General features: G+C 35.3%; 1 protein-coding gene across 1 annotated transcript in view; it reads right to left on the bottom strand.

Annotated features, from left to right (window-relative positions):
• Positions 1-24,553, bottom strand: part of KCNK2 (potassium two pore domain channel subfamily K member 2) — a 229,902-nt gene extending 205,349 nt beyond the window's left edge. Inside the window, exon 1 of the mRNA XM_027082986.1 lies at positions 24,140-24,553. Within this exon, the coding sequence (XP_026938787.1) occupies positions 24,140-24,173 (34 nt within the window). The 5' untranslated portion in view covers positions 24,174-24,553. The remainder of the gene's footprint in view (positions 1-24,139) is intronic.
• Between the last annotated feature and the right edge of the window lie 2,157 nt (positions 24,554-26,710).

The following is a 26,710-nucleotide window of genomic DNA, read 5'->3' as shown; positions in this document are numbered from 1 at the left end:
TCTATTCAATATTGAACTGGCATTCTATGGAGTGCAACAAGGCAAGAAAAAGAATAAAAAACATAAGGGCTGAAAAGGAAAAAGTAAAATAACCTCTATTCACAGATGATATGATTATTCATTTAGTAAATCTTAAGCATCTACGAAGCAAATATGAGAACAAATAGATGAATTTATTAAGGTTGCAGGATATAAGGTCAATACACAAAGTCAACTGAATTCTTGTATATCAGCAACAGACAATTGGAAAATGAAATCAAGGAGATGATACCATATATAATAACATCAAAAAACCTGAAATACTAAGGGATATATTTAATAAAAGATCTCAAGATCTATACACTAAATACTACAAAATATTCTTGAAAGAAATTAAAGACAATTTAAGTAAATAAAGTGTTAGAGTATGTTGAAGGATTCAATCTTACAAAGATGCAAATTCTCCCTCAAATAATCTATAGATTCAAGACAAATCAATTCAAACCTAAGCAGGTATTTTGAAGAAATTGATAAACTGATTCTAAAAATTTGACAATACAAAATAGTTAAAGCAATGTGGAAAAGGAAGAACAAAGCTGGAAGACTTATACTAGCGTTTTGATACTTTCTATAAAACTATTTTTATTAAGACAGTGTGATACTGATGTAGATATAGCAAAACAGATCAATGGAACGGAACAGACAGTCCAGATATAGATCCATACTTATGGAGACAACTGGTTTTCAGTAAACATACCAAAGCATTTCAATGGAGGCAAGGAATGTCTTTTCAACAAATGGTGCTGGAACAACTGGATATCCATATGGAAAACAAATGGACCTTATCATGATGCTTATCTTACGGTACACAAAAATTAATTTTAGATGGATTACAGATTAAAAGTGAATGTCAAAATTATAAAATTTCTAGGAAAAAACATAGGAGAGTATTCACTAACTTGAAGCAGGCAAAAATTTCTTACGTAGTTCACAGAAAGCACTACCCATAAAAAATTACTAAGTTGGCATTCATGAAAATTAAAAATTTATTATCAAAAGACATTGCTAAGAAAATGAAGAGACAAGAAGTGAACTAGGAAAAATATTTGTTATGCATGTATCTGACAAAAGGACCAGTGTCCAGAATACGTACAGAATTCTGTAAACCAATCAAAAAGCTGATGACACCAAATGCTGATGAGGATGCAGAGCAATGGAAACTCTGGTTCACTGCTTCTGGGAAGCAGAATGCACAGCCACTTTAAACAGTAATTTGACATTTTCTTATAAAGATAAACATATACTTACCATATAAAGCAGCAATTCTACTCGTAAGTATTTATACAGGGGAGTTGAAAAGTTTGGTTCAGACAAAAACCTGTACACCAACCTCTATAGTAGCTTTATTCATTATCGTCAAAAACTGGAAACAACCAAGATGTCATTCAACAGGTGAATGGATAAACAAACTGTGGTATATCTATGCAATGAATCACTACTCAAGTGATTCATACAATAAGATGGGTGAAACAAGTGTATTTTGCTAAAGAAAAGAAGCCAGACAAAAAGTCTACATATATAAGCTTTCAACTATATGACATGAAAAAAGCAAAACTATAAGAATGAAAGACAGATAGTGGCTTCTAGGAGTTGGGAAATTGAGAAGAAATTGACAATAAAGCTAGATAAAGGAATTTTAGGGTGATGGAACTATTCTGTATGGTACTGGGATAATGGATTCATGACCCTATGCGTCTGTCAAATCCCCACTGAACTGTATAACACAAAAAGTAACTTTACCATATGCAAATATTAAAAACGCAACCATATGTCAGGTGATTACTGGAGGGAACACAAACTGTGATAAATGATTCTAACTGTATTAAATACATATGACATAACATCACTTAAGGGAATGTACATAAAAATTTGTTGACCTAAATGACTTTGGAAAACTGCATTTGCTAGACAGTATAAGTACAAAAACAAAATGTAAGCAAATACTAACTCTAGTTGGCAAATTTGTTTCTCACAGGGGTGTAGGTTAGCAATTCTGAAACTGCATGTATATTAGAGTTGAAAAATTAGTAAATAAATTGTGATAACAGAATCCAGGTTTCTTACTATTTGAGAGAGAAGTAAGCAAGTGACAGGGGTTGGAGCAGGGCAGATTAGATGTTGTGATGCTGGATTAGAATCATCAATGTCAACATGAATTCATGTGTATTTTTAAGTATATACAAGTAGATAAATATAAATATATGGATGCATATTTTTCCAGATCTTGCTTTCTAATACCTTTGTCCAATAAAAGGAACCAGGGTTCCTTGAGGCAAAGGTTGAATTTAGGGCTCGTTCAAGGAAAATACAAGATGACCCTGGAGCATCTTATGCTAGAAAATAATAAAGCACAAAAAAGAAAAACAGTAACAAAGAGAAAAAGAAGATGGAAAAGAAAAAAATGTTGAATATCCAAAGGATGTAGGAGTCAACTTAAAAGAGTTCTCGGTGGCTAAAGCTGGAATAATTTGAGCAAAATAACAACAACAGTATTAGATTATAATCCAAAGAAAATAAATATCTACAAATCCATACAGATATAAATAAATGTCAGTAATAAATGGGGGAGAAGGAACAAATCTTCCTCACAGAAAATTTCAAATAATGTATGTAGATACTTCCTCTTTCAGGAGGTGGAGCTTAATTTCCCTCCCCCTGAGTGTGAGATGGACTTAGTGAATGGATTCTGAAAAATAGAGTTTGGAAAAAGAAAAGAGTAAATTTACAGTGGAAACTGGGCAGGCTAACTTAAACAAGTGATCAAGGCTAACATCACCAGTAAGTCATGTTGAGATCATTTGTCATCAGACATGATGTGAAGAGAAGGGAGCTTCATATGTTTTATAGCCTTCCAAAAATCCACAACTCTAGTCTAATCATGAGCAAACACCAGACGAGCTCAAACCCAGGAACATGTTAGAAAATACATGCCCAGTAGTAGTTTTCAAACTATCAAGGTCATGAAAAACAAAAACAGAAACAAAAATGATTGAGAAACTGTCACATATCAAAGGAGACTAAAGAGACATGACAACTCAATGCAATGTGGTGTTCTGGATTTGGTCCTAGAACAGAAAAACACAGTGAGTCAAAACTAGAGAAATCTGAATAACGTACAGACTTTAATGAATAATAAGGTACAAATATACATTCATTAATTGCGGCAACTGATGAATTTGAATAAAGTCTGCAGTGTAGTTACTAGGATTGCACCAATGTTAACTTTTTAGTTTTGACAAATATACCGTGGTTATGTAAGATGTTAACATTAAGGGAAGCTGGGAGAAGGAATCAAGCTGTAGGGGAACTCGATGGTACCTTTGCAACTTTTATGTAAATCAAAAATTATCCCAAAATAAAATTTAAAATACACTAACAACTCCCCCCCAAATTGGCAGAAGACTCCACAGTTACCTCACAAAAGAAGAGACAGAATGAAGCAAATGAGAAGTACTTAATATTTTTAACATCACTAGTTGGCAAGGAACTGCAAATTAAAACCACACTGAGCTATCATTTCACAAACATGAGAATGGCTTGAATTACAGAGACTGACAGTAGAAAGTATTGCAAGCATGTGAAATAACCAGAACTTTCACACATTCTGGCGATACTGTAAAATGATAAAACCCCTTCAGAAAACTGGAAGTTACTTATAAAGTTAAGTGTAAACTTAGGATAGGACTCAGTAACTCCACTCTTGGTATTTAATCAAGAGAAATAAACAAACAGAACAGAAAAAGACTTGTATAAAATATTCATAGCAGCTTTATTCATACTAGTAAAGAAAATGGAAACAACACAAATATCAATCATCAGTGGAGAGTATAAACAAATTATGGTATATCTATGCAATGGATTCCTACTTAGCAATGAAAAGTACTGAATAATGGTATATGTAAAAATATGAATGAATTTTAAAATATTATTCTAAATAAAATAAATCAGACATTAAAATGAATCATTAAATTATTCAATTTATATGAAGTCCCACAACAGCAAGATTCGTTTGTAGTGACAGAAATCAGAGCAATGGTTGCCTAGGTGTTGGAAGGAATTTACCGTAAAGAGACATGAGTGAGCTTTCTGGGGTAATGGAAGTGCTCTACAATCATCCCTTGGATATCAAAACCCACAGATGCGCAAGTAATATAGTCGGCCCCCTGTATCCATGGATTCCACAACCAAGGATATGGAGGGCCTATTATATACTTACTGAAAAAAAATTGTGTATAAGTGGACTTGCAGAGTTCAAAACCATGCTGTTCAGAGGTTGACTATATATCTTAATAGGGGTGTGAGTCACATGCTGAATGCATTTGTCAAAACTCTTTGAGGGCTTCCCTGGTGGCGCAGTAGTTAAGAATCCGCCTGCCAAGGCAGGGGACACGGGTTCAAGCCCTGGTCCAGGAAGATCCCACATGCTGCGGAGCAACTAAGCCCATGCACCACAACTACTGAGCTGCGCTCTAGAGCCCACGAGCCACAAACTCTGAGCCCACATGCCACAAACTATTGAAGCCTGCGCGCCTAGAGCCTGTGCTCCACAACAAGAGAAGCCACCACAATGAGAAGCCACGCAATGCAACGAAGAGTTGGCTCCACTTGCCGCAACTAGAGAAAGCCCACGTGCAGCAACAAAGATCCAACGCAGCCCAAAATTAATTAATTAATTAACTAAAAAAAAAAAAAACTCTTTGAACTGTACACTTAGGATCTATGCACTTCACCAAATGTAATATACCACAATTTTGAAAAATGCAAAAACATATGGGAAAGAGTGAAAATTTTACCCAAAGGAAAATGCATAGTTTAAATGTCTCTGCTATAAAAGAAGGGCTAAAATGACTTTAGCTTAGTATAATTCCTGAGAATTAGAATGACAATGACAAAACAGAATAAAAAAGAGGTAGAAAAGAGGAAATCAAGATGATACTGAAATTAAAGGTACAGACATTTAAAAAAATAAAATTAAGACAGAATTATAAAAGCTGTTTTAAAAAAGCCATTAAATCGTATAACTTCTAGTAAGCTTGGTTAAGAAAAAAAGAGAAAATTTTTATAATATTAGTTTTCTTAGGAATGAGACATGAGATAACCTCAATTGCAGAAGGAATTGAAAGAATTATAAGGACATATTGCATACAAATCTATGACAATTAATTTGAAAAGCCAGTCAGAGGGGATAATTTTTAGCAAAATACAAAAGTTATTAACATTAACCAAAGTAAAGAAGGAAACTTTTATTGGTCAATTTCTATAGAAGTGAATGAAAGGCAAGTAAGATCCATCAGATATTTTCATAGCTGAGGTCTATCAGACTTGCAAAGAATATAATTTATACTATTCCAGACCACAGAAGATCTGGACAGCATCCCAATTTTATATAAAGTTAGTATAAATTAAATACCAAAACTTGATTAAAATAGATCAATTTTACTTAAGAAAGTAATTGCAAATATTCTAAATAAAATTTCAACAAATAGAATACAGCTACCTATCAAAAAAACCTGAAGCTAACTGAGGTATATTGTAGGTGTGCAAGAAGAGGTTCGAACTAGAAAATCTATCATCGTAATTTAGTGTTTCAACAAATTGAAGGAAAACAACTCATATGACCCTATTAAGAGATGTTGAAATGACATTTGATACTATTTAACAGCCAATCTCAGTAAAAAATCTTTAGGTAAGATAGGAAAAGGGAACCACTGAAATATTTACTAAAACCAAGAGTCAAAAGTACTTTCAATGTCAAAATAATTGAAAGAACCCAGTAAAATTCAGGAATCAAGCAGAGATCTTATCACTACATTTATTCAATATTAGCCTGGAGAGTCTACTGAAAACAATGAGATAAGAAAATTAAATAGTTGTTAGAAATGTTGAAAATGAAGAGGTAAAACTATTTTGCTGATGGCGTAATTGTGTACTTAAAAATCTAAGAGACTAAAAGAGAAAACCTATGAGCATTGATAAGAGAATTTATGGAATGACTGCATACCATGTAAGCAGACTGAAGTCAATAGATTTTCTCTTCTCTAGTAACATATACCCTTAGAAAAAGAAAAAGCAGAACACATTCCCTTTAAAATAACAGTATAAACTGAATTGAATGAGAAAGGCATGGAACCTAAGAAATCTATTAATCATATTGATCTTATTAATACTTGATGAGGGTGTAATTCAATTTGGTGGAGAAAAAATGTCTATTTAACAAAATTTCTCCCCAAACTGGGTACCCGTCCTGAAAAAATTAAAGTAATAATCCTAGCTCATGTCATGTATAAAAAAACAGGTAAAGTAGTAAATATAACTATAATTTTAATATTTTATTAGGACTTCTGGGGAAGACATAAAAGCTAATAAAGAACTGTGGTGTGGCAGAAGACACTATAAATAAAGACAGTAAACAAATAACAGACTTAGGAAACATGTTTGCAATGCAGATGACAAATAAGGGTTTAAAAGCTATAATTATATAAAGAGAGCTTTAAAAATCGGCAAGAAACAGGCAACAGCCTAAGAGGAAAACGAGCAACAGATATAAATAGGCAATTCACAGATGAGCAAATCCAAATGGCCAATAAATACATATAAATATGTTGTTTAAATTCACTAATAGGGAAATTGAAAACTGAGTTAACAACAAACCATCACTTTAAACCTATCAGACTGGCAAAAATTTTAAATAATGATATCATTGTCAGTGGGGATATGTGGAAAAAAGTATTTTTTGCGTTGCTGGTGGAAATGCAAATGGGTACAGCTTCTTCAGAAAGCAATTTGACAATATTTATTAAAGTTAAAAATACATAAACCTTTTGACCCAGCAATGTATCTCCTGGGTATATGTCCCATAGCAATATAACCACCAGTAAATAAATATATGTGAGCCCAGATGTTTATTACAGTACTCTTTGTAGTGGTAAAAATATGTGTACACAAAGAAATAAGTTACGGTAATCCACAGGACACAATATTACTGTTCGTGTCTGCTAACCTGGAGAGGCTCCCAAAAGCAACTCACGCATGAGAAAATATGCCCCCAAAAATATATATTATATGGTTTCACTTTTGCAGAGCAAACAATGACAAAAACATATGCACATATGTGTGTCTATGTGCACATATGTATGTTATATGTATATGTATAAATGTGAGATCTGGTTCGATAATCATCAGGGACTTTAAAGAAGAATTCATGTAAGAGTACACTAGTTACGGGGGGTTATACTTGTTCACATTGATGTTACTTCAAGTGGTTGGAGCAAGAGAGGCAATTATGGGAAGAAGAAGAAGAAAGACAGTAGGGACTAAAAGGAAAAGCAAAACGGAAATACTGTAGTGTAATGAAAGCATTCTGATAATCTCATTTACATAAAATTGTGTTTGTGTGTATATGCATATTTTCTGACCCATACGGACAAGGTGTAACTACATGCATTGAGTGTGCTCTCGTAAGCACTTTATGTGGACTAACTTACTTAACTGTCACAACAACCCCATGAGGTACATATTATTATTATTTTCATTTAACAAATTAGAAAACTAGAGCTTAAATAACTTTCCCAAAGTTACATGATTACTTAGCTCCTGGGCTTGGATTTGAAGCCAGGCAGTGTTACCCTGAAGCCTTGGCTCTTAACCACTAGACACACTTGCTTGTAACCAATTTATGTCCAGGCCATATTATTAAGCTAAATACACAACTGAAATGTAATGTGTATAATATAATTTTATTTCAGCAAAAAGATAAACTCCTAGAGATATGTATGTTTGCTTGAGCAAGAAAAACGTTGTAGGAGTCTGTTGGCCTGTAGGCTGTTAATTTATTAGCTCTTGTAGGTGGGGATGGCTATACAGACTTTTATATCATTAATACATGTCTGATCAGCAGCCAGATAGTCTCCTACATAGTGAAAACAATTCATGAATCACTGAGGGTTTTTTTTGTTTTTCCTCATTTAGGGTTCTTTAACATTTAAGAAAGATTTGTTCAGTGGGAATTTCAGACATGAAAAGCTTTTTGAAGGAGGAGGAATTTAGTGCATAGGTAAGATTTTGAGAAGTCATGGGAATAGTGTGAGAAAAAATTAGGGCAGAAAATTGCAAGCCATCTCCAAAACCTATATTGCTGCAGTAACCGTGGCCAGCACAAGTGTCTTTGCATGAAAGCAGTGTTGATAAACCTAGAAGAGAGCATAGGTTTGCACAGTCTCAAATGCCAGGATATTCTCTGGGCAGGCAGACCAGGCACCTGCAACACTGAGCCTCTTAATGTTGTGAACCAGCGCGGTGAGAAGATGACATGGATGCTGTGTGGACACCTGACACAGCCCCAGCCTTGGTTCCAGCCTGCAAGTCCTCAACCAAATACTGGCCCCATCCAGAGATTGCTTTAGTCCATGTGGCTTATGAGTCCACAGGGTGTCAGAGCAGAGCTGTGCCTGGCAGAATCATTCACCCCATCAGGTCCCTACACCTGCTTCAGGAACTTCATGCCACCACTACTTTGCCAGAAGCAAAATAAATGTCCCCATCCACAAAGGGGACACATGTCCTTTCTCCTGCCCACTTCTTGGCAGCGGCTTTACTTGTGCCCTCCATGGATTTACTCACACTGGCGGGGGGGTGGGGAGATCCCCAACGCTGGGTATGCAGATTTGGCCCTTCTCTTCTGTGTCCTAATGACAAAACATCAAAGGCATCAGGGTATAGTGGTGGGAGACAAAACAAAACAGAGTATAATGTAAAATTTAGGGTCGGTTATTTGGGGTCAAACATAATCGCTACAATAGACCAACCTAGCTTTGAGCAACTTCTCTCATCCAAATTTTCTCACCTAGAAAAGAGTGTCTTATAAACTAAAAATTATTATTTTTTTAATGTGTAATTGTTTTGCATCACTCCCATTGTTAGTGAACGTTAATGTCAAAATAAATCCGGAATTTGGGGCTTACTGAAAGACATCTGCTGATGGATGGACTTTAGCTATAATAGGTATCCTTAGATGCTAAATCTGTTTGCAACATGCCCAGGCTCACTAACTAGGGCACTCAACTATTGACTATAATTGTTGGGGAGTTATTTAAAGTGAGATACTGCCATGTCTTTCCAGTCTCAAAATGTTTCAATGTAACTCAAGTCAAACTATAAAATAATATTGAAGTGACATACTTATGGCCAGGGGGTAGATATTAAAAGGAGATTCATTAAAGAGTCACTGAACTGACAAGTTCAGTTATGCACAGCTGGATGATACAGCAGGAATTCTCTTTGTCAAACAGAGGTACACAGAAAGATGTCTTTGTAATAGAGTTGGCTGGAGCCCAAAGAGCCCATGTATTTCCAAGACTAAATTTCTTTCCTAATTTAACTGTACAGGAAAAAAAAAATGCAACAACAAAAAACAAAGCCTTAGAGAAAGTTCCTAAAAGGCAAGATTGGTCAGTTGAAAGGGATTTACACAGCTGTTTCACAGTAGCAACAGCTCCATTAAAATGGAAGTCTCATATTTTAGGGTTACTTACTTCAGTTTAAAAATCTGTAGGCTGTGGAAAGCCATGTGTAAACAACCGTACTCTTCATACTTGGATATTATGTAACTGGGCTGTCTCTTTTCATTCCTAGTAATTTCTTTTTACTTATGTGATTCTACCCCCACTGATAAAGCCAATTCTAGATTTACAGCCTCTGGGAAGGAAAGAACAAAGGAGCAAATCACTAACTTCTGAGTTTTAAAAGCCAAAGTCTTTATATAAACATTAAAGTTGGAAAAATCATGATGTATGAAATTAAAGGTTTATTCTCTTCTATTTCAGAGAATGTAAAGATAATCTGGGCTGGGTAAAGGAGAGAAATAGCAGAGGGAGAAAGAGAGATTAGATGCTCCTAAATCCTTGGGAAGGGGCCTTGTACCCTCCCCCGGTGCTAGGCCAAGTCAGGCAGAGGGGGAATGCACCTCCTCAGTCAGGTTTGGGGAATGCCAGAGGAGCCTGTGACCTGGAACTTACTTTGCAGATCTCAGTAAAGCAGAGCATTTCTTTAAAATGCACTATGCCCTGCTTGGCATGGTAGCATTTGAGTAGCAATGGCTGCATAAGGTTTCCAGCCAAAGGGGGATGGAGACAGCATCAGAGAGCCCCTGTGGACCCAGGATAGCACAAGGGAACAGCCAAACATTTCTCATGTCTCCTGAGAGGGGCTCAGAAATTGTCAAACAGACTTGATGAGTCCTGATGTTAGGGCAAGAAGGATAAAACTTGTGAGGACTCAATAACCAGATATGGCACAACTAGTGCTACCGAGGTAGATGTCAAAATATCCATGCCAAGGACTTGGACCTCTGAAAGCTCCCAGACCTAGAAGCAAACCTGGGATTTGAGAAGATCCTGAATTGACTGAAAAGACCCTGAAACAATGGAAGAAACTCCAAATTAACCCAAGATTAAATTTCTCCCAAGTAAAATAGGGAACGTGAAATAAAAGTTAAGTTCACTTCATAGGAAAGTCAAATTATATTTCTTAAACATTTGAGTTTATAGGTAGAGAATAATAAGTACTTCACATGACTACCTCAAGCATAATTTTCTCACTGTCCAAAAATAGAAGACAATTACTGTAAAGTTAAAATAAATGTTCTTAATATCCAATATCCAGGTATCATCTATCAATGAAAATATACATTCTGTGATTCTTTTTAACTTGGACCATTTTAAATTATTGAAATGACTAAATCTTCTCATCACTATTGAAATGTGTTTGATTATTAGAGTAAAGGCAGACCAGGAGTCTTATAAAATGAAATTAAAAGGTGATATCCTATGTATGACATTTTAGTTGGACAGTCTTTAATCCCAATTATTTGTTTGAGAGTACATGATGGGAACAAAGAATAAAGCATAAGTAAACTTTTTAGAATTCATACATCCAAATGATTACCATCCTGAAATATTCACCCTGGAAAACCACTGAGATCTAAAGGTATTTATGCTGAAAATATTTCTGGAATCCTCTTTTGAAATTGGCTTCTGAGATGGTATATGAGCCCCACAAGAAAATAGGTGTTGTCACTAGAGTTTAACCAATTTACAAGACATTCAAGAAAGGTAGTCTAAAAGTCTTTGTAGTCAGACTTTATCTTTGATTATTAATAATATTTCCAAGCTTGATACACTTATTCAATAAACTGATCCCAATTCAATAAATTGGTCCCAGTATTAACGGAGTTCACAGTACAAAACTATCCTTAAAGAATGCCCCCACTGAAAATATCCAAAACATCACACATCTGAAGGACACCTATCGAGCTACCAAAGGATTGGCATATATGGTAGAAAATGCACACTCATTCAACAAGGGAGGAAAAGACAGTTAATACTATGAACTTTGACCAATAGATCTATGATGACTCGTGTTGAACTAAATCCTCTTAACTTTTTCTTTTCTTAATAAAATATGGTCAGAAATTATGGTCTCTTTTTTAAAAGCAAAAAAATAATATCGCATCAAAGAAAGGAAGAAAAGAATAACAGAGGCAAATCAGCTGGAGTATTCTCCATGGAGAATAACCAAGCATTCTGAAAAATTGACAATGTAAGAAGAGATGACCTACAACATCTCTAAACTAAATCTCTCTAACAGCCACCTAAAAGGAACGCTTTGGTATGTCTGAATGCTCAACCTCTAATTCCAACCATACAGAAGATGAATTAATTGAAATATGTTCCAAATGAAAATTTTAAATATTATGTTAATATTCATGAGCAGAGTGTTTAATATTTAACAAACATTAATGCATCAGCACCGACCAATTAGAACAGATTCGGCAATTAACAGGCACTATCCATTAACAACTGACATTGTCATACTGGACACCTTATCTGAGCCCTGCTCATGGCTGTTTCTTAAGGAAAGAAAGAACTCTTTTTTACATAGAAATAGATGTTTTTTCTTTATGTGAACTCAGTAAGAAACACAGTCTCTAATTGCATCTTATTTTTTGAAAAGTCTATATTTTGCTTCAGAAAAGATAAAAACAAACTGTAAAAGTAGGTAATTTTATCCACTCAGAAGACTTTAAAAGCAAAGTGATATCACTCTATCAGACAGAAAAGGGCTTCCTAATTTTTTTCTTTTTTTTTAATTGAAGTATAGTTGATGTATAAGTTACAGGTGTATAATATAGTGATTCACAATTTTTAAAAGTTATATTCCATTTATAGTTATTATAAAATATTGGCTATATTCCCTGTGTTGTACAATATATCCCTGTAGCTTATTTTATACATAATAGTTTGTACCTCTTAATTTCCTAACCCTATATTACCACGCCCCCCTTCCTTCTTCCCATTGGTAACCACTAGTTTGTTCTCTATATCTGTGTTTGTTTCTTTTTTATTATAAAAATTACATGGAGTCTAGGTTCTGTTGGAGGAAACCATACTAAACCAGTTATTGATAATAGTGGAATAAGGATAAAAGGGCTCATTTTCTCAGGTACTTAGGAGGTAGAAGATTATAAAATACCCAAAGAGCGATGAGTATTTCTTAGATTCCTTTTTTTTTCATGTTGAAAGAGAACTGCATTCCATGGGTGCTTACCAGACCTAGCCAGCTTCATCTCTCACTTGCAGTGGCTCCTAACACTCTCTGTCTTTCTTTCTCTCTCTCTTTCTCTCTCTCTCTGTCTCTCTGATTTTGCTCTTAGCTCCTCCAATTCATTGACCATGTAGCAGTCAGAGTGATCTTTTAAAGCTGTAAGTCTGATTATGCCCCTTCGCTACATAAAACTTTTCAAGAAGTTTCTATTGCTTTTAAAATGAAAGATGAACTCCTAAGCTTGACTACATGGCCCTGAATGATTGGTCCTGTATATTTCTCCAATCTCATTTTGAACCTCTCTCCCTTTCACTCACTGTCTTCCTGCTACACAGGACAAAGTTCTTCCCATCCTCTGGCTGTGCACGTATATTCCTTCCATTGTCTTCACTAGCTCTTTCCTACTTATCCCTCAATTTCAGCTAAACTGTCACTTTTAAAAGGTCTTCCCTGAATCTCCAATTAATTTTTCTTATCATTATGAACTCATGGATTTAAACATTTGATGGATTTAGTTCATTGCAATTATTATCCTGTTCAAATTGTCTCATTTTTAGCTAATAGTAGCCTTTTAAAATTGGTTTCATATTCATGAATCAATGATATAGCCCTATTAGCCTTAAGGGCCTTTTCACTATATGATATAAGATGTTCCATGTTCATTTTCTGCATATCTTTATTCACACTTGGATCCATCACACATTTCCCAAAGCTATCTTAGCTTCTTTAGTGGGAAAACAGTATATCAAGACCACAATTTTGGTGCTAAAGATTCTCATTGTTATTGGGTGCTTGGTAATTTTTTCAAAGCCCTTCCAGTGGACACAGCTGAGAAATATATTTATAACTATATCTATATCATACATACTATATTACATACCTACTCTATTACATATGTTCTCAACTGCATATATATAATATATTATATATGTGTGTATATTAAATACCTTATGTTAATACTGATATTTCCAATTCAAATTCAGTACTAAAACGTTTATGCTTAACTTCTTCCATATCATCTGTATCTCATTTTTTCCATAAGAATCCTGCTTCTCAAGGTCACAAAAGATGATAAAATTAGAGTATACCATAATTACTCTTTTTTTAATTCATGTTACATGTAGAATAATCTCAAGATAACAACATTAATATTACCAGCAATATGATTTCTGACTACATTTAAAATATTTTTGGCCCACATGACCGTATCAATAGATGCAGAAAAAGGATTTGAAAAAAATTAAAATCCACCCATAATAAAAACTCTTAGCAAACTGCATCATATATTACAATGATTATAATAGAAAGAAACTTATTTAACCTGATAAAGGATATCTACAAAAAGTCCTATAGCTAACACCATATCTAATGATGATGATTCAATATTTTCCACCTAAGGTCAGGAACAAGTCAAAGATGTTTGTTCTCACCACTCCTACTCAACATAGTACTGAAAGCCCTAGCCAGTACAATAAGGCAAGTAAAAGAAATAAAAGGCGCATGTATTGGAAAGAAAAAAAATAAATAAAACTGTCTCTATTCCTACACTGTATGATCTAAATAAAAAAATCTAAAAAACATCCAGGTAAAGCTCCTAGAACTAAGAAATGAACTTAGCAAATTTGCAAGATAAATGGCAATACACAAAAACAATCTAACATACACTTATATACCAGCAATAAAAATAAGAAATATAATTTGTAAAGTACCACTTATAAGAGCTCCCAAAAATGGAATACCTAGGTATGAATCTAACAAAAAATGTAGTCTACATGATAAAAAATAAAAAATACTGATGAAAGAAATCAAGAGCTAAATAAGTGGATTAAATGGCTCAAATATCATTGAGATGTCAATGTTCCCCAAATTTATCTATAGAGTTACCTCTTATCCCAATCAAACTTGCAGCAAGATTTTTATAGGTATTGTCGAGGTGAGTCAAAGACAAAAAAAGACAAAGGATGTAGAAAACAACTTTGAGAAAGAACAAATTTAGAGGCCTTACATTATCTGGTTTTATGACTTACTGTAAAGTTATACTAATTAAGACAGTATGGTATTAGTGAAAGTATACACACATAAATTAATGGGACAAAATAGAGAGTCTAGAAATAGACCTACAAAAATACAGTCAACTGACTTTTGATACAAGTACAAAGGCAATTCTATGGATAAAAGATAGGTCTTTTTCCACAAACAGTGCTGAAACAATTGGATATTCATATGCAAAAATATATGCCTCAAGCCACTCTTCATAACTTATAAAAAAATTAAAGTGGATCATGGACCTAGATGTAAAACATAAAATTACAAATCTTCTGACAAAAGAAAACACAGGAGAAAATGCTCATGAGTTTGGTTTAGGAATAGAATTCTGAGACGTAACACTTAGAGCTTGATCCATAAGAGAAAAAAACAGATCAATTATATCTCATCATAACTAGAACAGCTTTCTCTATAAAAGATGGTTAAGAAAGTGAAAGGTAAACTACAGGAAATATCTTCAAATTACAAATCGAACAAAGGATTTATACCCATAATTTTAAAAGAGCTCTCAGAATAACAATAAGAAAACAAATATCCAACGAAAAATGGTCAAGAGATTTGAGCATTTCACCAAACAAGATATTCAGATCACAAATAAGCACGTGAAAAAATGCTCACCATCTAAAAACCATAATGAGATGCCATTACGCACTTCTTAGAATGGATAAGAAATAAAAACAACAAAACAAACAATAAACTGACTGATAATACCAAGTGCTGACAAGGAGGCCAAGAAACTAGAACTCTTATACATTGCTGGTCGGAATGCAAATTGCTAAAGTCGGTTTGGAAGACAGTTTGGCAGTTTCTTATAAAGTTAAATGTACATTTACAATATTCTGCAATCCCATTCCTAGGAATTCATTTACCCTAGAAAAATGAAAACTTACATTCACACAAAAACCTGCATTTACAGTGTATCACGTTTAGAGCAGCATTGTTTATAATCACCAAAAACTGGAAACAGCCTGAATGTTCTTCATCGGTGAATAAACCAACAAACTCTGGTACAATAAAATATTGCTTGGCAATAAAAAGAAACAAACTATTGATAGACATGGATGAGTCACAAATGCATTCTGCTCAGTGAAAGAAACCAGACTCAGAAGGTGCAAACTGTATTATTTCACTTATATGACTTTCTGGAAAAGGCAAAACTATAGAGATAAAAACAGGTAAGTGTTCCCAGGGATTAGGGATGGGGGAGGCTTTTACTACGAACAGGCAGCATGAGGGAATATTCAGGCAATGAAGGAGCTGTTCTTTATCTTGATTGTGGTGATGGTTACAAGACTCTATAAATTTGTGGAAACTTGCAGATCTATGCACACAAAAATTAGTGAATTTTACTTTATGTAGGTTTTTAATAGTTTAAAATATATATACAAAATAAAAATCTGTGTTTTGTGAGCAGACTATCTTACCCTGAAGAAGTGAGAATCCTGTACCTTTCTCAAAAATAAAACAAATCTTAAAAACATAAAGGAAAAGAAGCAAAAACTTTTCCAAGATTGCACTACTCAGAACTCTAAAATGTCAAGGTGTGGAAAGTTTACCGTCTGCTTTTATACATGACTGTTCAATTTATCTTGACCTCTCACCTCGGGTTTCAAAACAACAAAAACAGCCTAGTGAAAACTAAACATTTTGGCATCATACAATTCAATGACCTGTAATTGCACCTCCATTAGCTCTCCTGCACCAAGTCTAACCTTAGAGGCTGTTTCTCTCACACGAGGGAGGAGTAATAAGGATAACCCTACGTGAGCCATATTCTCACAGAATAAGGTTTTCTCTAAGTTTCAATCTATTCAATTCAAACTGCATCTAAGCCCTCAATTCCAAGATTTCCTCTTTGAGCCGATATTTTCATAAAATGCCATCAACCAAAAGTATTATACAGAACATGTGGCAACGTTAAGCTATTAAATGAAAATTAAGAACTGAGCTAAAAGAATGTTGCACAGACGGAGCTGCTGAGAAAAAATCAACACATTTCAAAATCACCTAGTGGATAACTTGTGAAAGATATTTGGACCCTGCTGCTATACAGTTTTCTGGTTTTCTCTTGCACCTGTAAATTGTGGTTCTTACTGGCTAAAATCTTCAATCATACCAAGAAGACTTCTGATTATTAGACACAAATCAACAGATATAACCATACCCTGAGTCTCAAGATCTATGCCTATAAGATGTAGCTTATCAGCCTTTGAGGAGCTATAGAGCAGAGTTTTACCTGATACTGCCAATTTGTTAATTGGTTATACGTGTGTGTGTGTGCGTGTGTGTGCGCGTGTGTGTGTGTGTATTTATTTATTTATATATATACACACACAAATATATAAATAAATAAATTTATTTATATAGTATATAAATAAAATAAAATATATAAAATAAAATTGTCCAAATCCATGTCATTTTAGACAAGGAAGATGGCCGAGAGTGTGCCTGTGGCCTTGACTCCCTTGTAAAACAACAAATTTAATGAGCAAATATCAGCACCTTTACTCTCTAGAAGTGTCTGGGATACGCTGATAGTATAGGAGTCAGAGAATTCCAGACACGCAGGTTTTCTGCACACCTAACTGGGGTTGAACCTAGTTGCAGTATCTCTTTTTGTGTGCCTGATTGGTTGGGTCTCTGTAGAAGGCACACAACAAGGTAAGTGTTAGTTAGTGCTCAAGTTTAAGGGTCCTATTAAGGCATGAGAGAAGCAGATGAAGCATATATTTCTACATGAAAATCAGAGATAGTCATCAAACCATTAGATAAATTACACTAGATACAAAGTCTTATATATTTGATCTTCTCCTTAGACAATTCTGCCTAATCTCTGACTTATTATTCATATTATGCAGTAAATGAAGTTAACGTGCAACCCTCTCTACTTCAGAGGTGAGAAAAAAATGAAATTATATATGTAGAAACACTTTAAAAAGAAAATGGCACTAGACAGATGCAAGATAATATTTTTTTAAGAGCCACTGCTGACACTCTCCCAAATACATAGTAATTTTCCAGCTAGTAAATCTAACAGCTAGATTGTTATTTCATATCTGTGATGCACAAACATTGCTTAAGCTAGTATAAACAGTAGTGTAAAAATGATGGTTCTGCCAAGTGCTTTGCGCTTACGCTGATAACAAATGGACACAATAAATTAAATCATCGACATACACCATCCACTTAAAACTTGGACTTTTGCAGGCACCAAGGGAAGATGTCATAGGAAACATTTTGAAGAGGAACAATTTTCTGTCCTTAAACTCTCCAAAACCCTTTCTCCTGAGAATGACCTTGCTGGCTATGGTGGGTTTCCTAAAATGATTTAACAGAGGATGAAAGGGGGAATTAATTGGCCAGTGTTTCCACTATCTTAGTCATCAAAGACTATAGAACAGTCCGTCAAATTAATTTAGACCACCTAACACATCAAAAACACCACAAAAAAACTTTATTACTTTCAAGCCGTGCATTCTGATTGCCTTATTCTTTTTTTTGTTTGTTTTATTTTTTTTTATTTTTTTAACATCTTTATTGGAGTATAATTGCTTTAAAATGGTGTGTTAGTTTCTGCTTTATAAAAAAGTGAATCAGCTATACATATACACATATTGCCATATCGCCTCCCTCTTGTGTCTCCCTCCCACCCTCCCTATCCCACCCCTCTAGGTGGTCACAAAGCACCAAGCTGATCTCCTTGTGCTATGCGGCTGCTTCCCACTAGCTATCTATTTTACATTTGGTATTGTATATATGTCCATGCCACTCTCTCACTTTGTCCCAGCTTACCCTTTCTCCACCCCGTGTCCTCAAGGCCATTCTCTACGTCTGCGTCTTTATTCTTGTCCTGCCCCTAGGTTCTTCAGAACCATATTGTTTGTTTGTTTTTAGATTCCATACATATGTGTTAGCTTAGGGTATTTATTTTTCTCTTTCTGACTTACTTCACTCTGTATGACAGTCTCTAGGTCCATCCACCTCACTACAGGTAACTCAATTTCATTTCTTTTTATAGCTGAGTAATATTCCATTGCATATATGTGTCACATCTTCTTTATCCATTCATCTGTTGATGAACACTTAGGATGCTTCCATGTCCTGGCTATTGTAAATAGAGCTGCAGTGAACATTGTGGTACATGACTGTTTTTGAATTATGGCTTTCTCCAGGTATATGCCCAGTAGTGGGATTGCTGGCTCGTATGGTAGTTCTATTTTTAGTTTTTTAAGGAACCTCCATACTCTTCTCCATAGTGGCTGTATCAATTTACATTCCCATCAACAGTGCAAGAGGGTTCGCTTTTCTCCACACCCTCTCCAACATTTATTGTTTGTAGATTTTTTTGATGATGGCCATTCTGACGGGTGTGAGGTGATACCTCATTGTAGTTTTCATTTGCATTTCTCTAATGATTAGTGATGTTGAGCATCCTTTCATGTGTTTGTTGGCAGTCTGTATATCTTCTTTGAAGAAATGTCTATTTAGGTCTCCTGCCCATTTTTGGATTGGGTTGTTTGTTGTTTTGATATTGAGCTGCATGAGCTGCTTGTAAATTTTGGAGATTAATCCTCTGTCAGTGGCTTCATTTGCAAATATTTTCTCCCATTCTGAGGGTTGTCTTTTCGTCTTGGTTATGGTTTCCTTTGCTGTGCAAAAGCTTTTAAGTTTCATTAGATCCCATTTGTTTATTTGTGTTTTTATTTCCATTTCTCTAGGAGGTGGGTCAAAAACGATCTTGCTGTGATTTATGTCATGGAGTGTTCTGCCTATGTTTTCTTCTAAGAGTTTTATAATGTCTGGCCTTAAATTTAGTTCTTTAATCCATTTTGAGTTTATTTTTGTGTATGGTGTTAGGGAGTGTTCTAACTTCATTCTTTTACATGTAGCTGTCCAGTTTTCCCAGCACCACCGATTGAAGAGGCTGTCTTTTCTCCATTGTATATTCTTGCCTCCTTTATCAAAAATAAGGTGACCAGGTGTGTGTCAGTTTATCCCTGGGCTTTCTATCCTGTTCCATTGATCTATATTTCTGTTTTTCTGTCAGTACCATACTGTCTTGATTACTGTAGCTTTGTAGTATAGTCTGAAGTCAGGGAGCCTGATTCCTCCAGCTCCGTTTTTCTTTCTCAAGATTGCTTTGGTTATTCGGGGTCTTTTGTGATTCCATACAAATTGTGAAATTTTTTGTTCTAGTTCTGTGAAAAATGCCATTGGTAGTTTGATAGGGATTGCATTGAAACTGTAGATTGCTTTGGGTCCTATAGTCATTTTCACAATGTTGATTGCTCAAATCCAAGAACATGGTATATCTCTCCATCTGTTTGTATCATCTTTAATTTATTTCATCAGTGTCTTATGGTTTTCTGCATACAGGTCTTTTGTCTCCTTAGGTAGGTTTATGCTTAGGTATTTTAGTCTTCTTGTTTCAGTGGTAAATGGGAGTGTTTCCTTAATTTCTCTTTTATATTTTTCATCATTAGTGTATAGGAATGCAAGAGATTTCTGTGCATTGATTTTGGTTCCTGCTACTTTACCAAATTCATTGATTAGCTCTAGTAGTTTTCTGGTAGCATCTTTAGGATTCTCTATATATAGTATCATGTCATCGGCAAACAGCGACAGCTTTACTTCTTCTTTTCCAATTTGTGTTCCTTTTATTTCTTTTTCTTCTCTGATTGCTGTGGCTAAAACTTCCAAAACTATGTTGAATAATAGTGGTGAGAGTGGACAACCTTGTCTTGTTCCTGATCTTAGTGGAAATGGTTTCAGTTTTTCACCATTGAGAACAATGTTGGCTGTGGGTTTGTCACATATGGCCTTTATTATGTTGAGGTAAGTTCCCTCTATGTCTACTTTCTGGAGGGTTTTTATCATAAATCGGTGTTGAATTTTGTCAAAAGCTTTTTCTGCATCTATTGAGATGATCATATGGTTTTTCTCCTTCAATTTGTTAATATGGTTTATTACATTGATTGATTTGTGTATATTGAAGAATCCTTGCATTATTACAAGCATCTATATGCCAATACAATGGATAACCTGGAAGAAGTGGACAAATTCTTAGAAAAGCACAACCTTCCGAGACTGAACCAGGAAGAAATAGAAAATATAAACAGACCAATCACAAGAACTGAACTTGAAACTGTGATTAAAAATCTTCCAACAAACAAAAGCCTAGGACCAGATGCCTTCACAGGTGAATTCTATCAAACATTCAGAAAAGAGCTAACACCTATGCTTCTCAAACTCTTCCAAAATATAGCAAAGGGAGGAACACTTTCAAACTCATTCTATGAGGCCACCATCACCCTGATACCAAAACCAGACAAAGATGTCACAAAAACAGAAAACTACTGGCCAATATCACTGATGAATATAGATACAAAAATCCTCAAGAAAATACTAGCAAACAGAATCCAGCAGCACATTAAAAGGATCGTACACCATGATCAAGGGGGGTTTATCCCAGGAATGCCTTATTCTTTTACTACACTTGTAATAGCTTTGCTTTACAATTTTCTTATATGAGGAGCTCACTAGGTGGAGAATAGATATTTCTATTGAGTTGCATCTTTGGATAGCATTTAGCACAAGCAAGGAATTTAGGTTATTTTAAACACCTAGAATGACTAGAATGACAATTTTAGAAAAGTCTCTAAAGCTCATGTAGTTTAACCATCTTACAGGCCAAGCAGTTAACGTAAATTATCTAATTTAATCTTTACGATAATTCTAAGAGGCACAAATTATTAACCCCATTTATGGGTAACCAGATGCTTAGAGTTCAAGTAATTTGCTCAAGGTCACCTGGTTTATAAGTGAGGAATCTGGAATTCCAATACACATTTGTCTGATTCAAAATACTTGCTTTTCCCTCCACATTGAACCTCCTCATCTACCAGTGGTAGGGAGTTTATTCCTCCTGATACAGCAAATCTTTAGACAGTTCTGGCAACAGATATTTCTGATGTCAAACAACTAACTAGGAAAAATATAATGTGCCATAAAAATTCAAATTTTCATTTGTTATCAATAACTATATCCTGGGCTTCCCTGGTGGCGCAGTGGTTGAGAATCTGCCTGCTAATGCAGGGGACACGGGTTCGAGCCCTGGTCTGGAAGGATCCCACATGCCACGGAGCAACTAGGCTGGTGAGCCACAACTACTGAGCCTGTGCGTCTTGAGCCTGTGCTCCACAACAAGAGAGGCCGCGATAGTGAGAGGCCCGCGCACCGCGATGAAGAGTGGCCCCCGCTTGCCACAACTAGAGAAAGCCCTCGCACAGAAACGAAGACCCAACACAGCAAGAATAAGTAAATTAATTAATAAACTCCTACTCCCAACATCTTCTTTAAAAAAAATAAAAATAAAAATAAATAACAATATCCTGATTGGTGTTGGGGGGTTGGGGGTGGGGGGAGGAAGGGACATCCTAAGACTATATTTTCCTTTTGAAGATAATTCTCAAAATCATTCTACCATACTTTGGCTTTCAGATTATAATCAAATGCCTTCTCTTTGCTTAAAAAGGAAGGCTTAAAAGACTTCCCTAATATTGCATCATTTCTTGACTGGGGTCTCAGAATTCTACCTAATAAATCCAGGTGATTTTAGCCTGAAAAAATGCTCACGTAGACAATATCAGCCAACTTTCTAATTCTTAAAAGAACTTCCAAATGATTCCTATAGAATATCTTATTCTAATTATAGTTACATTCTGATGGATCTGTCTGGATAAATTACTTTAAAATACATCTCTAAGTAGGAAACTAAACTGAGTAGTTAATGGGATAATTTAAGCTTATCCAAATGTTATATATGATTATCCAAAAGTCTTTTTACCTTGATGATAATTGTTGCTTAGTTACAGCTTCTATCATCTCCTACCCAAAGGATCCCACCATCACTTCTAATAAGATGCAATAAAATCATGTGTACAGCATTCTTGTTTCCTACTTGTGGTAGCAGAAGGACATGTGTTTAGTTTAACAAGTATCTATAGCAAGTGATCTAGAAAACATTGAAGTACTAGAATAGTGTTATCTGGCATCATATGAGACAAAGATGGCATCTGTAATGAGTTTCCATTACCTCTTCAGCTCTCTCCCACTCAATGCCTTTCTCCATATTTTCTGCTTCTCTTCTGTCACTCCAGAAACACTTGGTTTGACTCCAAGAATCTCTCCATCCACTCACCTCTCAGTTTATTTTCATGCCCCTTACACCTATAAAAATGATCTCCCCCATTTGAGGACTTGGCCAGTGTCTTGACCTACCCATTATTCCTCAGCAGAGGGGGCTCCAAAATTGCTAATTCCGAGTCTCAATGCCACAAACTAGCACCTGGAAATTACACACTGATTGGAAATAAGTTGATATTTTACATACTGATTTGCTCCAAAAACATTACCCTTCAGATAAACAGTAAGTTGGACAAACTTTTTTGTCTTTCAAAAGAAGAACAACCAAGAATAGAAATCAATTAGAAAATTGGTTTTTAAAGAAATCCCCTCTTGAAAACAGCAAAACAGTGTAACCCTATTATTGTACAGTTCTTTGTTAAACAATTCAATCACGTTCATGTGTAAGTTCATGTAAGTTCCTGTTATGTAAACGATTACTGTACCACCAGGATAACTGTCCTATTATGCAACACCAGGATATATTCAACATTTAAAAACTACTTATTAAGTATGTACTCTATGCCAGGCACTAAAGATAGACTTAGCTATACTTAATAATTACATAGGGTTATGCTGTTGATGAGCTTGATTTACATTTCCAAGACCATAACAATATTACTATGGAACACTAAATATTGTTATATAGAAGTCTTATAGACAGACATCTAAACAATTTTCAAACAAAACTCCTTACCAAAGAAATTATGGAAATGTAAAGATTTTAAAAGGCCTTAGTTCCCAAGTTTTAAACTATCATACCTTTCCTTCCCCATTTCTAAAATTCTAAGCCACCCCTTCCCTACAATACAAATTAGATTCACTAAGGAAAGAGCTAATATTCTCTCTAAGTAAATTACAAATAATGTGTGTCAATTTATTTATGAAAAAAATTGATTACAGGGTTAGCCATAACATGAAACCAAAGTAAACATCATTCAAATGACCAGAATCCAAATGTAATGGAATTTACAGATACTAACGTTGATCGATTTTGCATTGCCAGAAGTAATACATCACACAGTAAAAGCCTGATATAACATGCCTATTGTATAAAACATGCCCACGTCAACGTGCAGTTTATTTGTGTTGCAAGATCATGCAAAAAAATTCCAGTAACTAACCCTCTGTTGGAACCACCCATTGAGTTTAATTATAGACTTGTCTATAATGAAGACTCCCTACGTCAAATACTTGCTTGGAAATCTACTCCACATATGCTAGAAGTTTTGAAAATAATAAGATACTTGATTATTGCAAAAATACTTACAGTAGAAGTTCCTTCTTGCTTGTGGGTTCATCATTTGGGGATGTTTTCATCAGGAGTCATCATGCTTTTGATCTTTAATGCCGTTCTTCCTCCAAGGTTTCTTGTCGGTAATTTCCCAAGCAGAGTCACTTGTACTAACAAGCCATTGTCCCATATTGTTTCCTTTTTATGTGTGAATGTTACCCTGTAGATTGATTTCCTGTCCAAAAACAGTCAAAAATGAACAAACGCTGCTGTATGCAAGTGAAATGTGCTACTCAAATACTCTGTTTTTGCAGTTTGGTTCAGGAAGAAATTCCCTGATTGAAAGGAGGAGATATATTGCAGTGCTCCAGAGAACTTAAAAGACAGAAGTTTCTTCCTTATAAATGAGCATATCAAAATTGCCAGCGTCATTTACTCTCACTAGTTTGTGACTCAAGTACTACTGCACCCGAAGCATCCATGTACTGTGTGCAGCCTAAAGACACTCCCAATTGCCACAGTAACAATATCCCAACTATATTTTAAAATCAGGCTTAGTATGCTTTGAAGTACATAATGTTTTCCATTCCTGAAAGGACAAAGAGATCTACATTGTCAAAGTTTATTTTTAAGCTCATATGCTTGCTAAGTGCAGTGGCGAACAGGCTTTCCGTGCCTGTAGTACCATCGCTGGAACCTATTAATGCAAACAGATGAGTCGTTGGCTTGGTTCCACATAGGCTCTTATTTCTTTTTTTAAACCTTATCTAAATTGCATTGATTATAATTTCTTAAATCAAGAATGCTATCACTTTTCTGAGCTTGCTTGTTTTAATTTTATCAGTACAGAAGCAGTGCAAGAAAGGCAAATAAGAGGAAGGTTTCAAATAGCTTTTGCTGAGATAAGAAAGTTAGTAATTAGAGGTAGCTTCTGTTTCTGGAGTAAGTTTGAGGGGCATTTGGAGACAATAAAAATGACAACAAATTTTAAATAAAGGAGCCAAAGATAAAGAATGAAAGGGAGAGTAAGAGCAAGGAGAGAGAGCAAGCCAAAGCCAGAGTGAGAGAGACAGAGAAGCTTTGACTATTAGCAATAATTCTTCACATATTTTCTTATTGTTGGGAAAGCAAATTGCTCTGGTTTGTATAACCCCCTACCCGTCTGCTCAACCCACCAAAATTAGCCCACATGTCATCTAATACCAGACTAAGACTTGTGGAAGCACATTATTGCTCTATTAGAGCCATAACAAAATACCAGCTGAGCAGTGAGCATTAGGTGGTAGGGTGACCCTGAGGTAATACAATCCGTGTTATGGAATTTCTAGCCCAAATTTTAAACATCTGGTTTTGATATGATAATAAATGTGATAATGTACATTAAATACCGGTATTCAGGTAACATAATCCTTCCACCTGACTAAAACAATGCACGCTTTTCAAATCGTATGACAGCGAGAGAGATTCAATAGACAGACACATATTTATAACTGCACATACCAAAACAATCCTCACCATGCACAGACTTATACACGTACACATACGCAGCAATACAGCACATAAACTGTCAGTGGGCTTTCCGGAAATAAGAGTGAGTTTTCACTGAATCCTTTCTATGCTCTCTTTTCTGGACACCCCTTTGCACAGTTGCACTAATTTGTAGGAGACCTGGCTGAGAGTGAGGGGAATGGAAGGGGAATGTGAAAAATAATAATGCTAATTGAACCAGACAGAGATGTGAACCCCTGACCTTTGCTTCATTAGTACAATCTCAGGCTATAATCTGATAAAGTACCCAGCCACTGGCAACTTGAAAAATAAACTAAATCAGGTTACTCTTAGCCTGTTTTAACTTCGTGGGAAAGAGTTTCTGCATTTTGAATCCAAATATTACCATATTATTAACTGTCAAGTAATTCAGTGCTGTAAATGATTCTAGGGTCTAGAAATTAAGATCTCTTTAAATTAGCATCTTAGAATTAGACTAGGTGATGAAAAAGTCTTAACCCATGAGCATTTGCTGACCTTATATATTTGCATATGAGAAAGCAGACGGAGCAACCTGGAGGATGGAGAGGGTGGACGCTGCTGGGATGAAAGTCACGTTGGGATTCACGAATGTTTGGTTAGTGTGGGGTTGAGAGATAAGCAAGTGGTTAATGGTGGTTAAGGGCTTGTTTCCTCCTGATGCTCAAAGCTCCATGAGTCAAGTGAATGGTATTTCAAGGAGTTGGCACAAAATAAAAACCCCAAGTGCTCTTTCTCGGTTTGAGCCAAACCCAAACCTTTTCAAAGGTGTGAAAAGAAGCAGCCACATTGGTTTGGTTTTCCTTTCCTGGCCCACTCTTCTTCCTGGTGCTGGCCAACACCACACAGAAGTCTTGTGACATGAGCCATTTCCATGGAATTTTAAATTCTGCCAAAAGAAAAAGAGGGATTGGAAATTTCGTGAGAATGGTTATTCTTAGGAGATTTCCATCCCAGATTCCTAACTTGTGTGGCTCAGATAAGCATCTAAAATGCACTGCCAAACCTTCTGAGGTCCCTAATGCACTTATTTCCAATCACATTTCTGCATAGAGACCTCAAAGTAACAGTGAATGCAAT

This window comes from Aethalodelphis obliquidens, unplaced genomic scaffold (genome assembly GCF_003676395.1).
Source record: "Aethalodelphis obliquidens isolate GAN/ISIS:26980383/991018 unplaced genomic scaffold, ASM367639v1 scaffold48, whole genome shotgun sequence".
In the NCBI taxonomy this organism is placed as follows: domain Eukaryota; kingdom Metazoa; phylum Chordata; class Mammalia; order Artiodactyla; family Delphinidae; genus Aethalodelphis; species Aethalodelphis obliquidens.
This window is presented reverse-complemented; position numbering and strand designations above follow the sequence as displayed.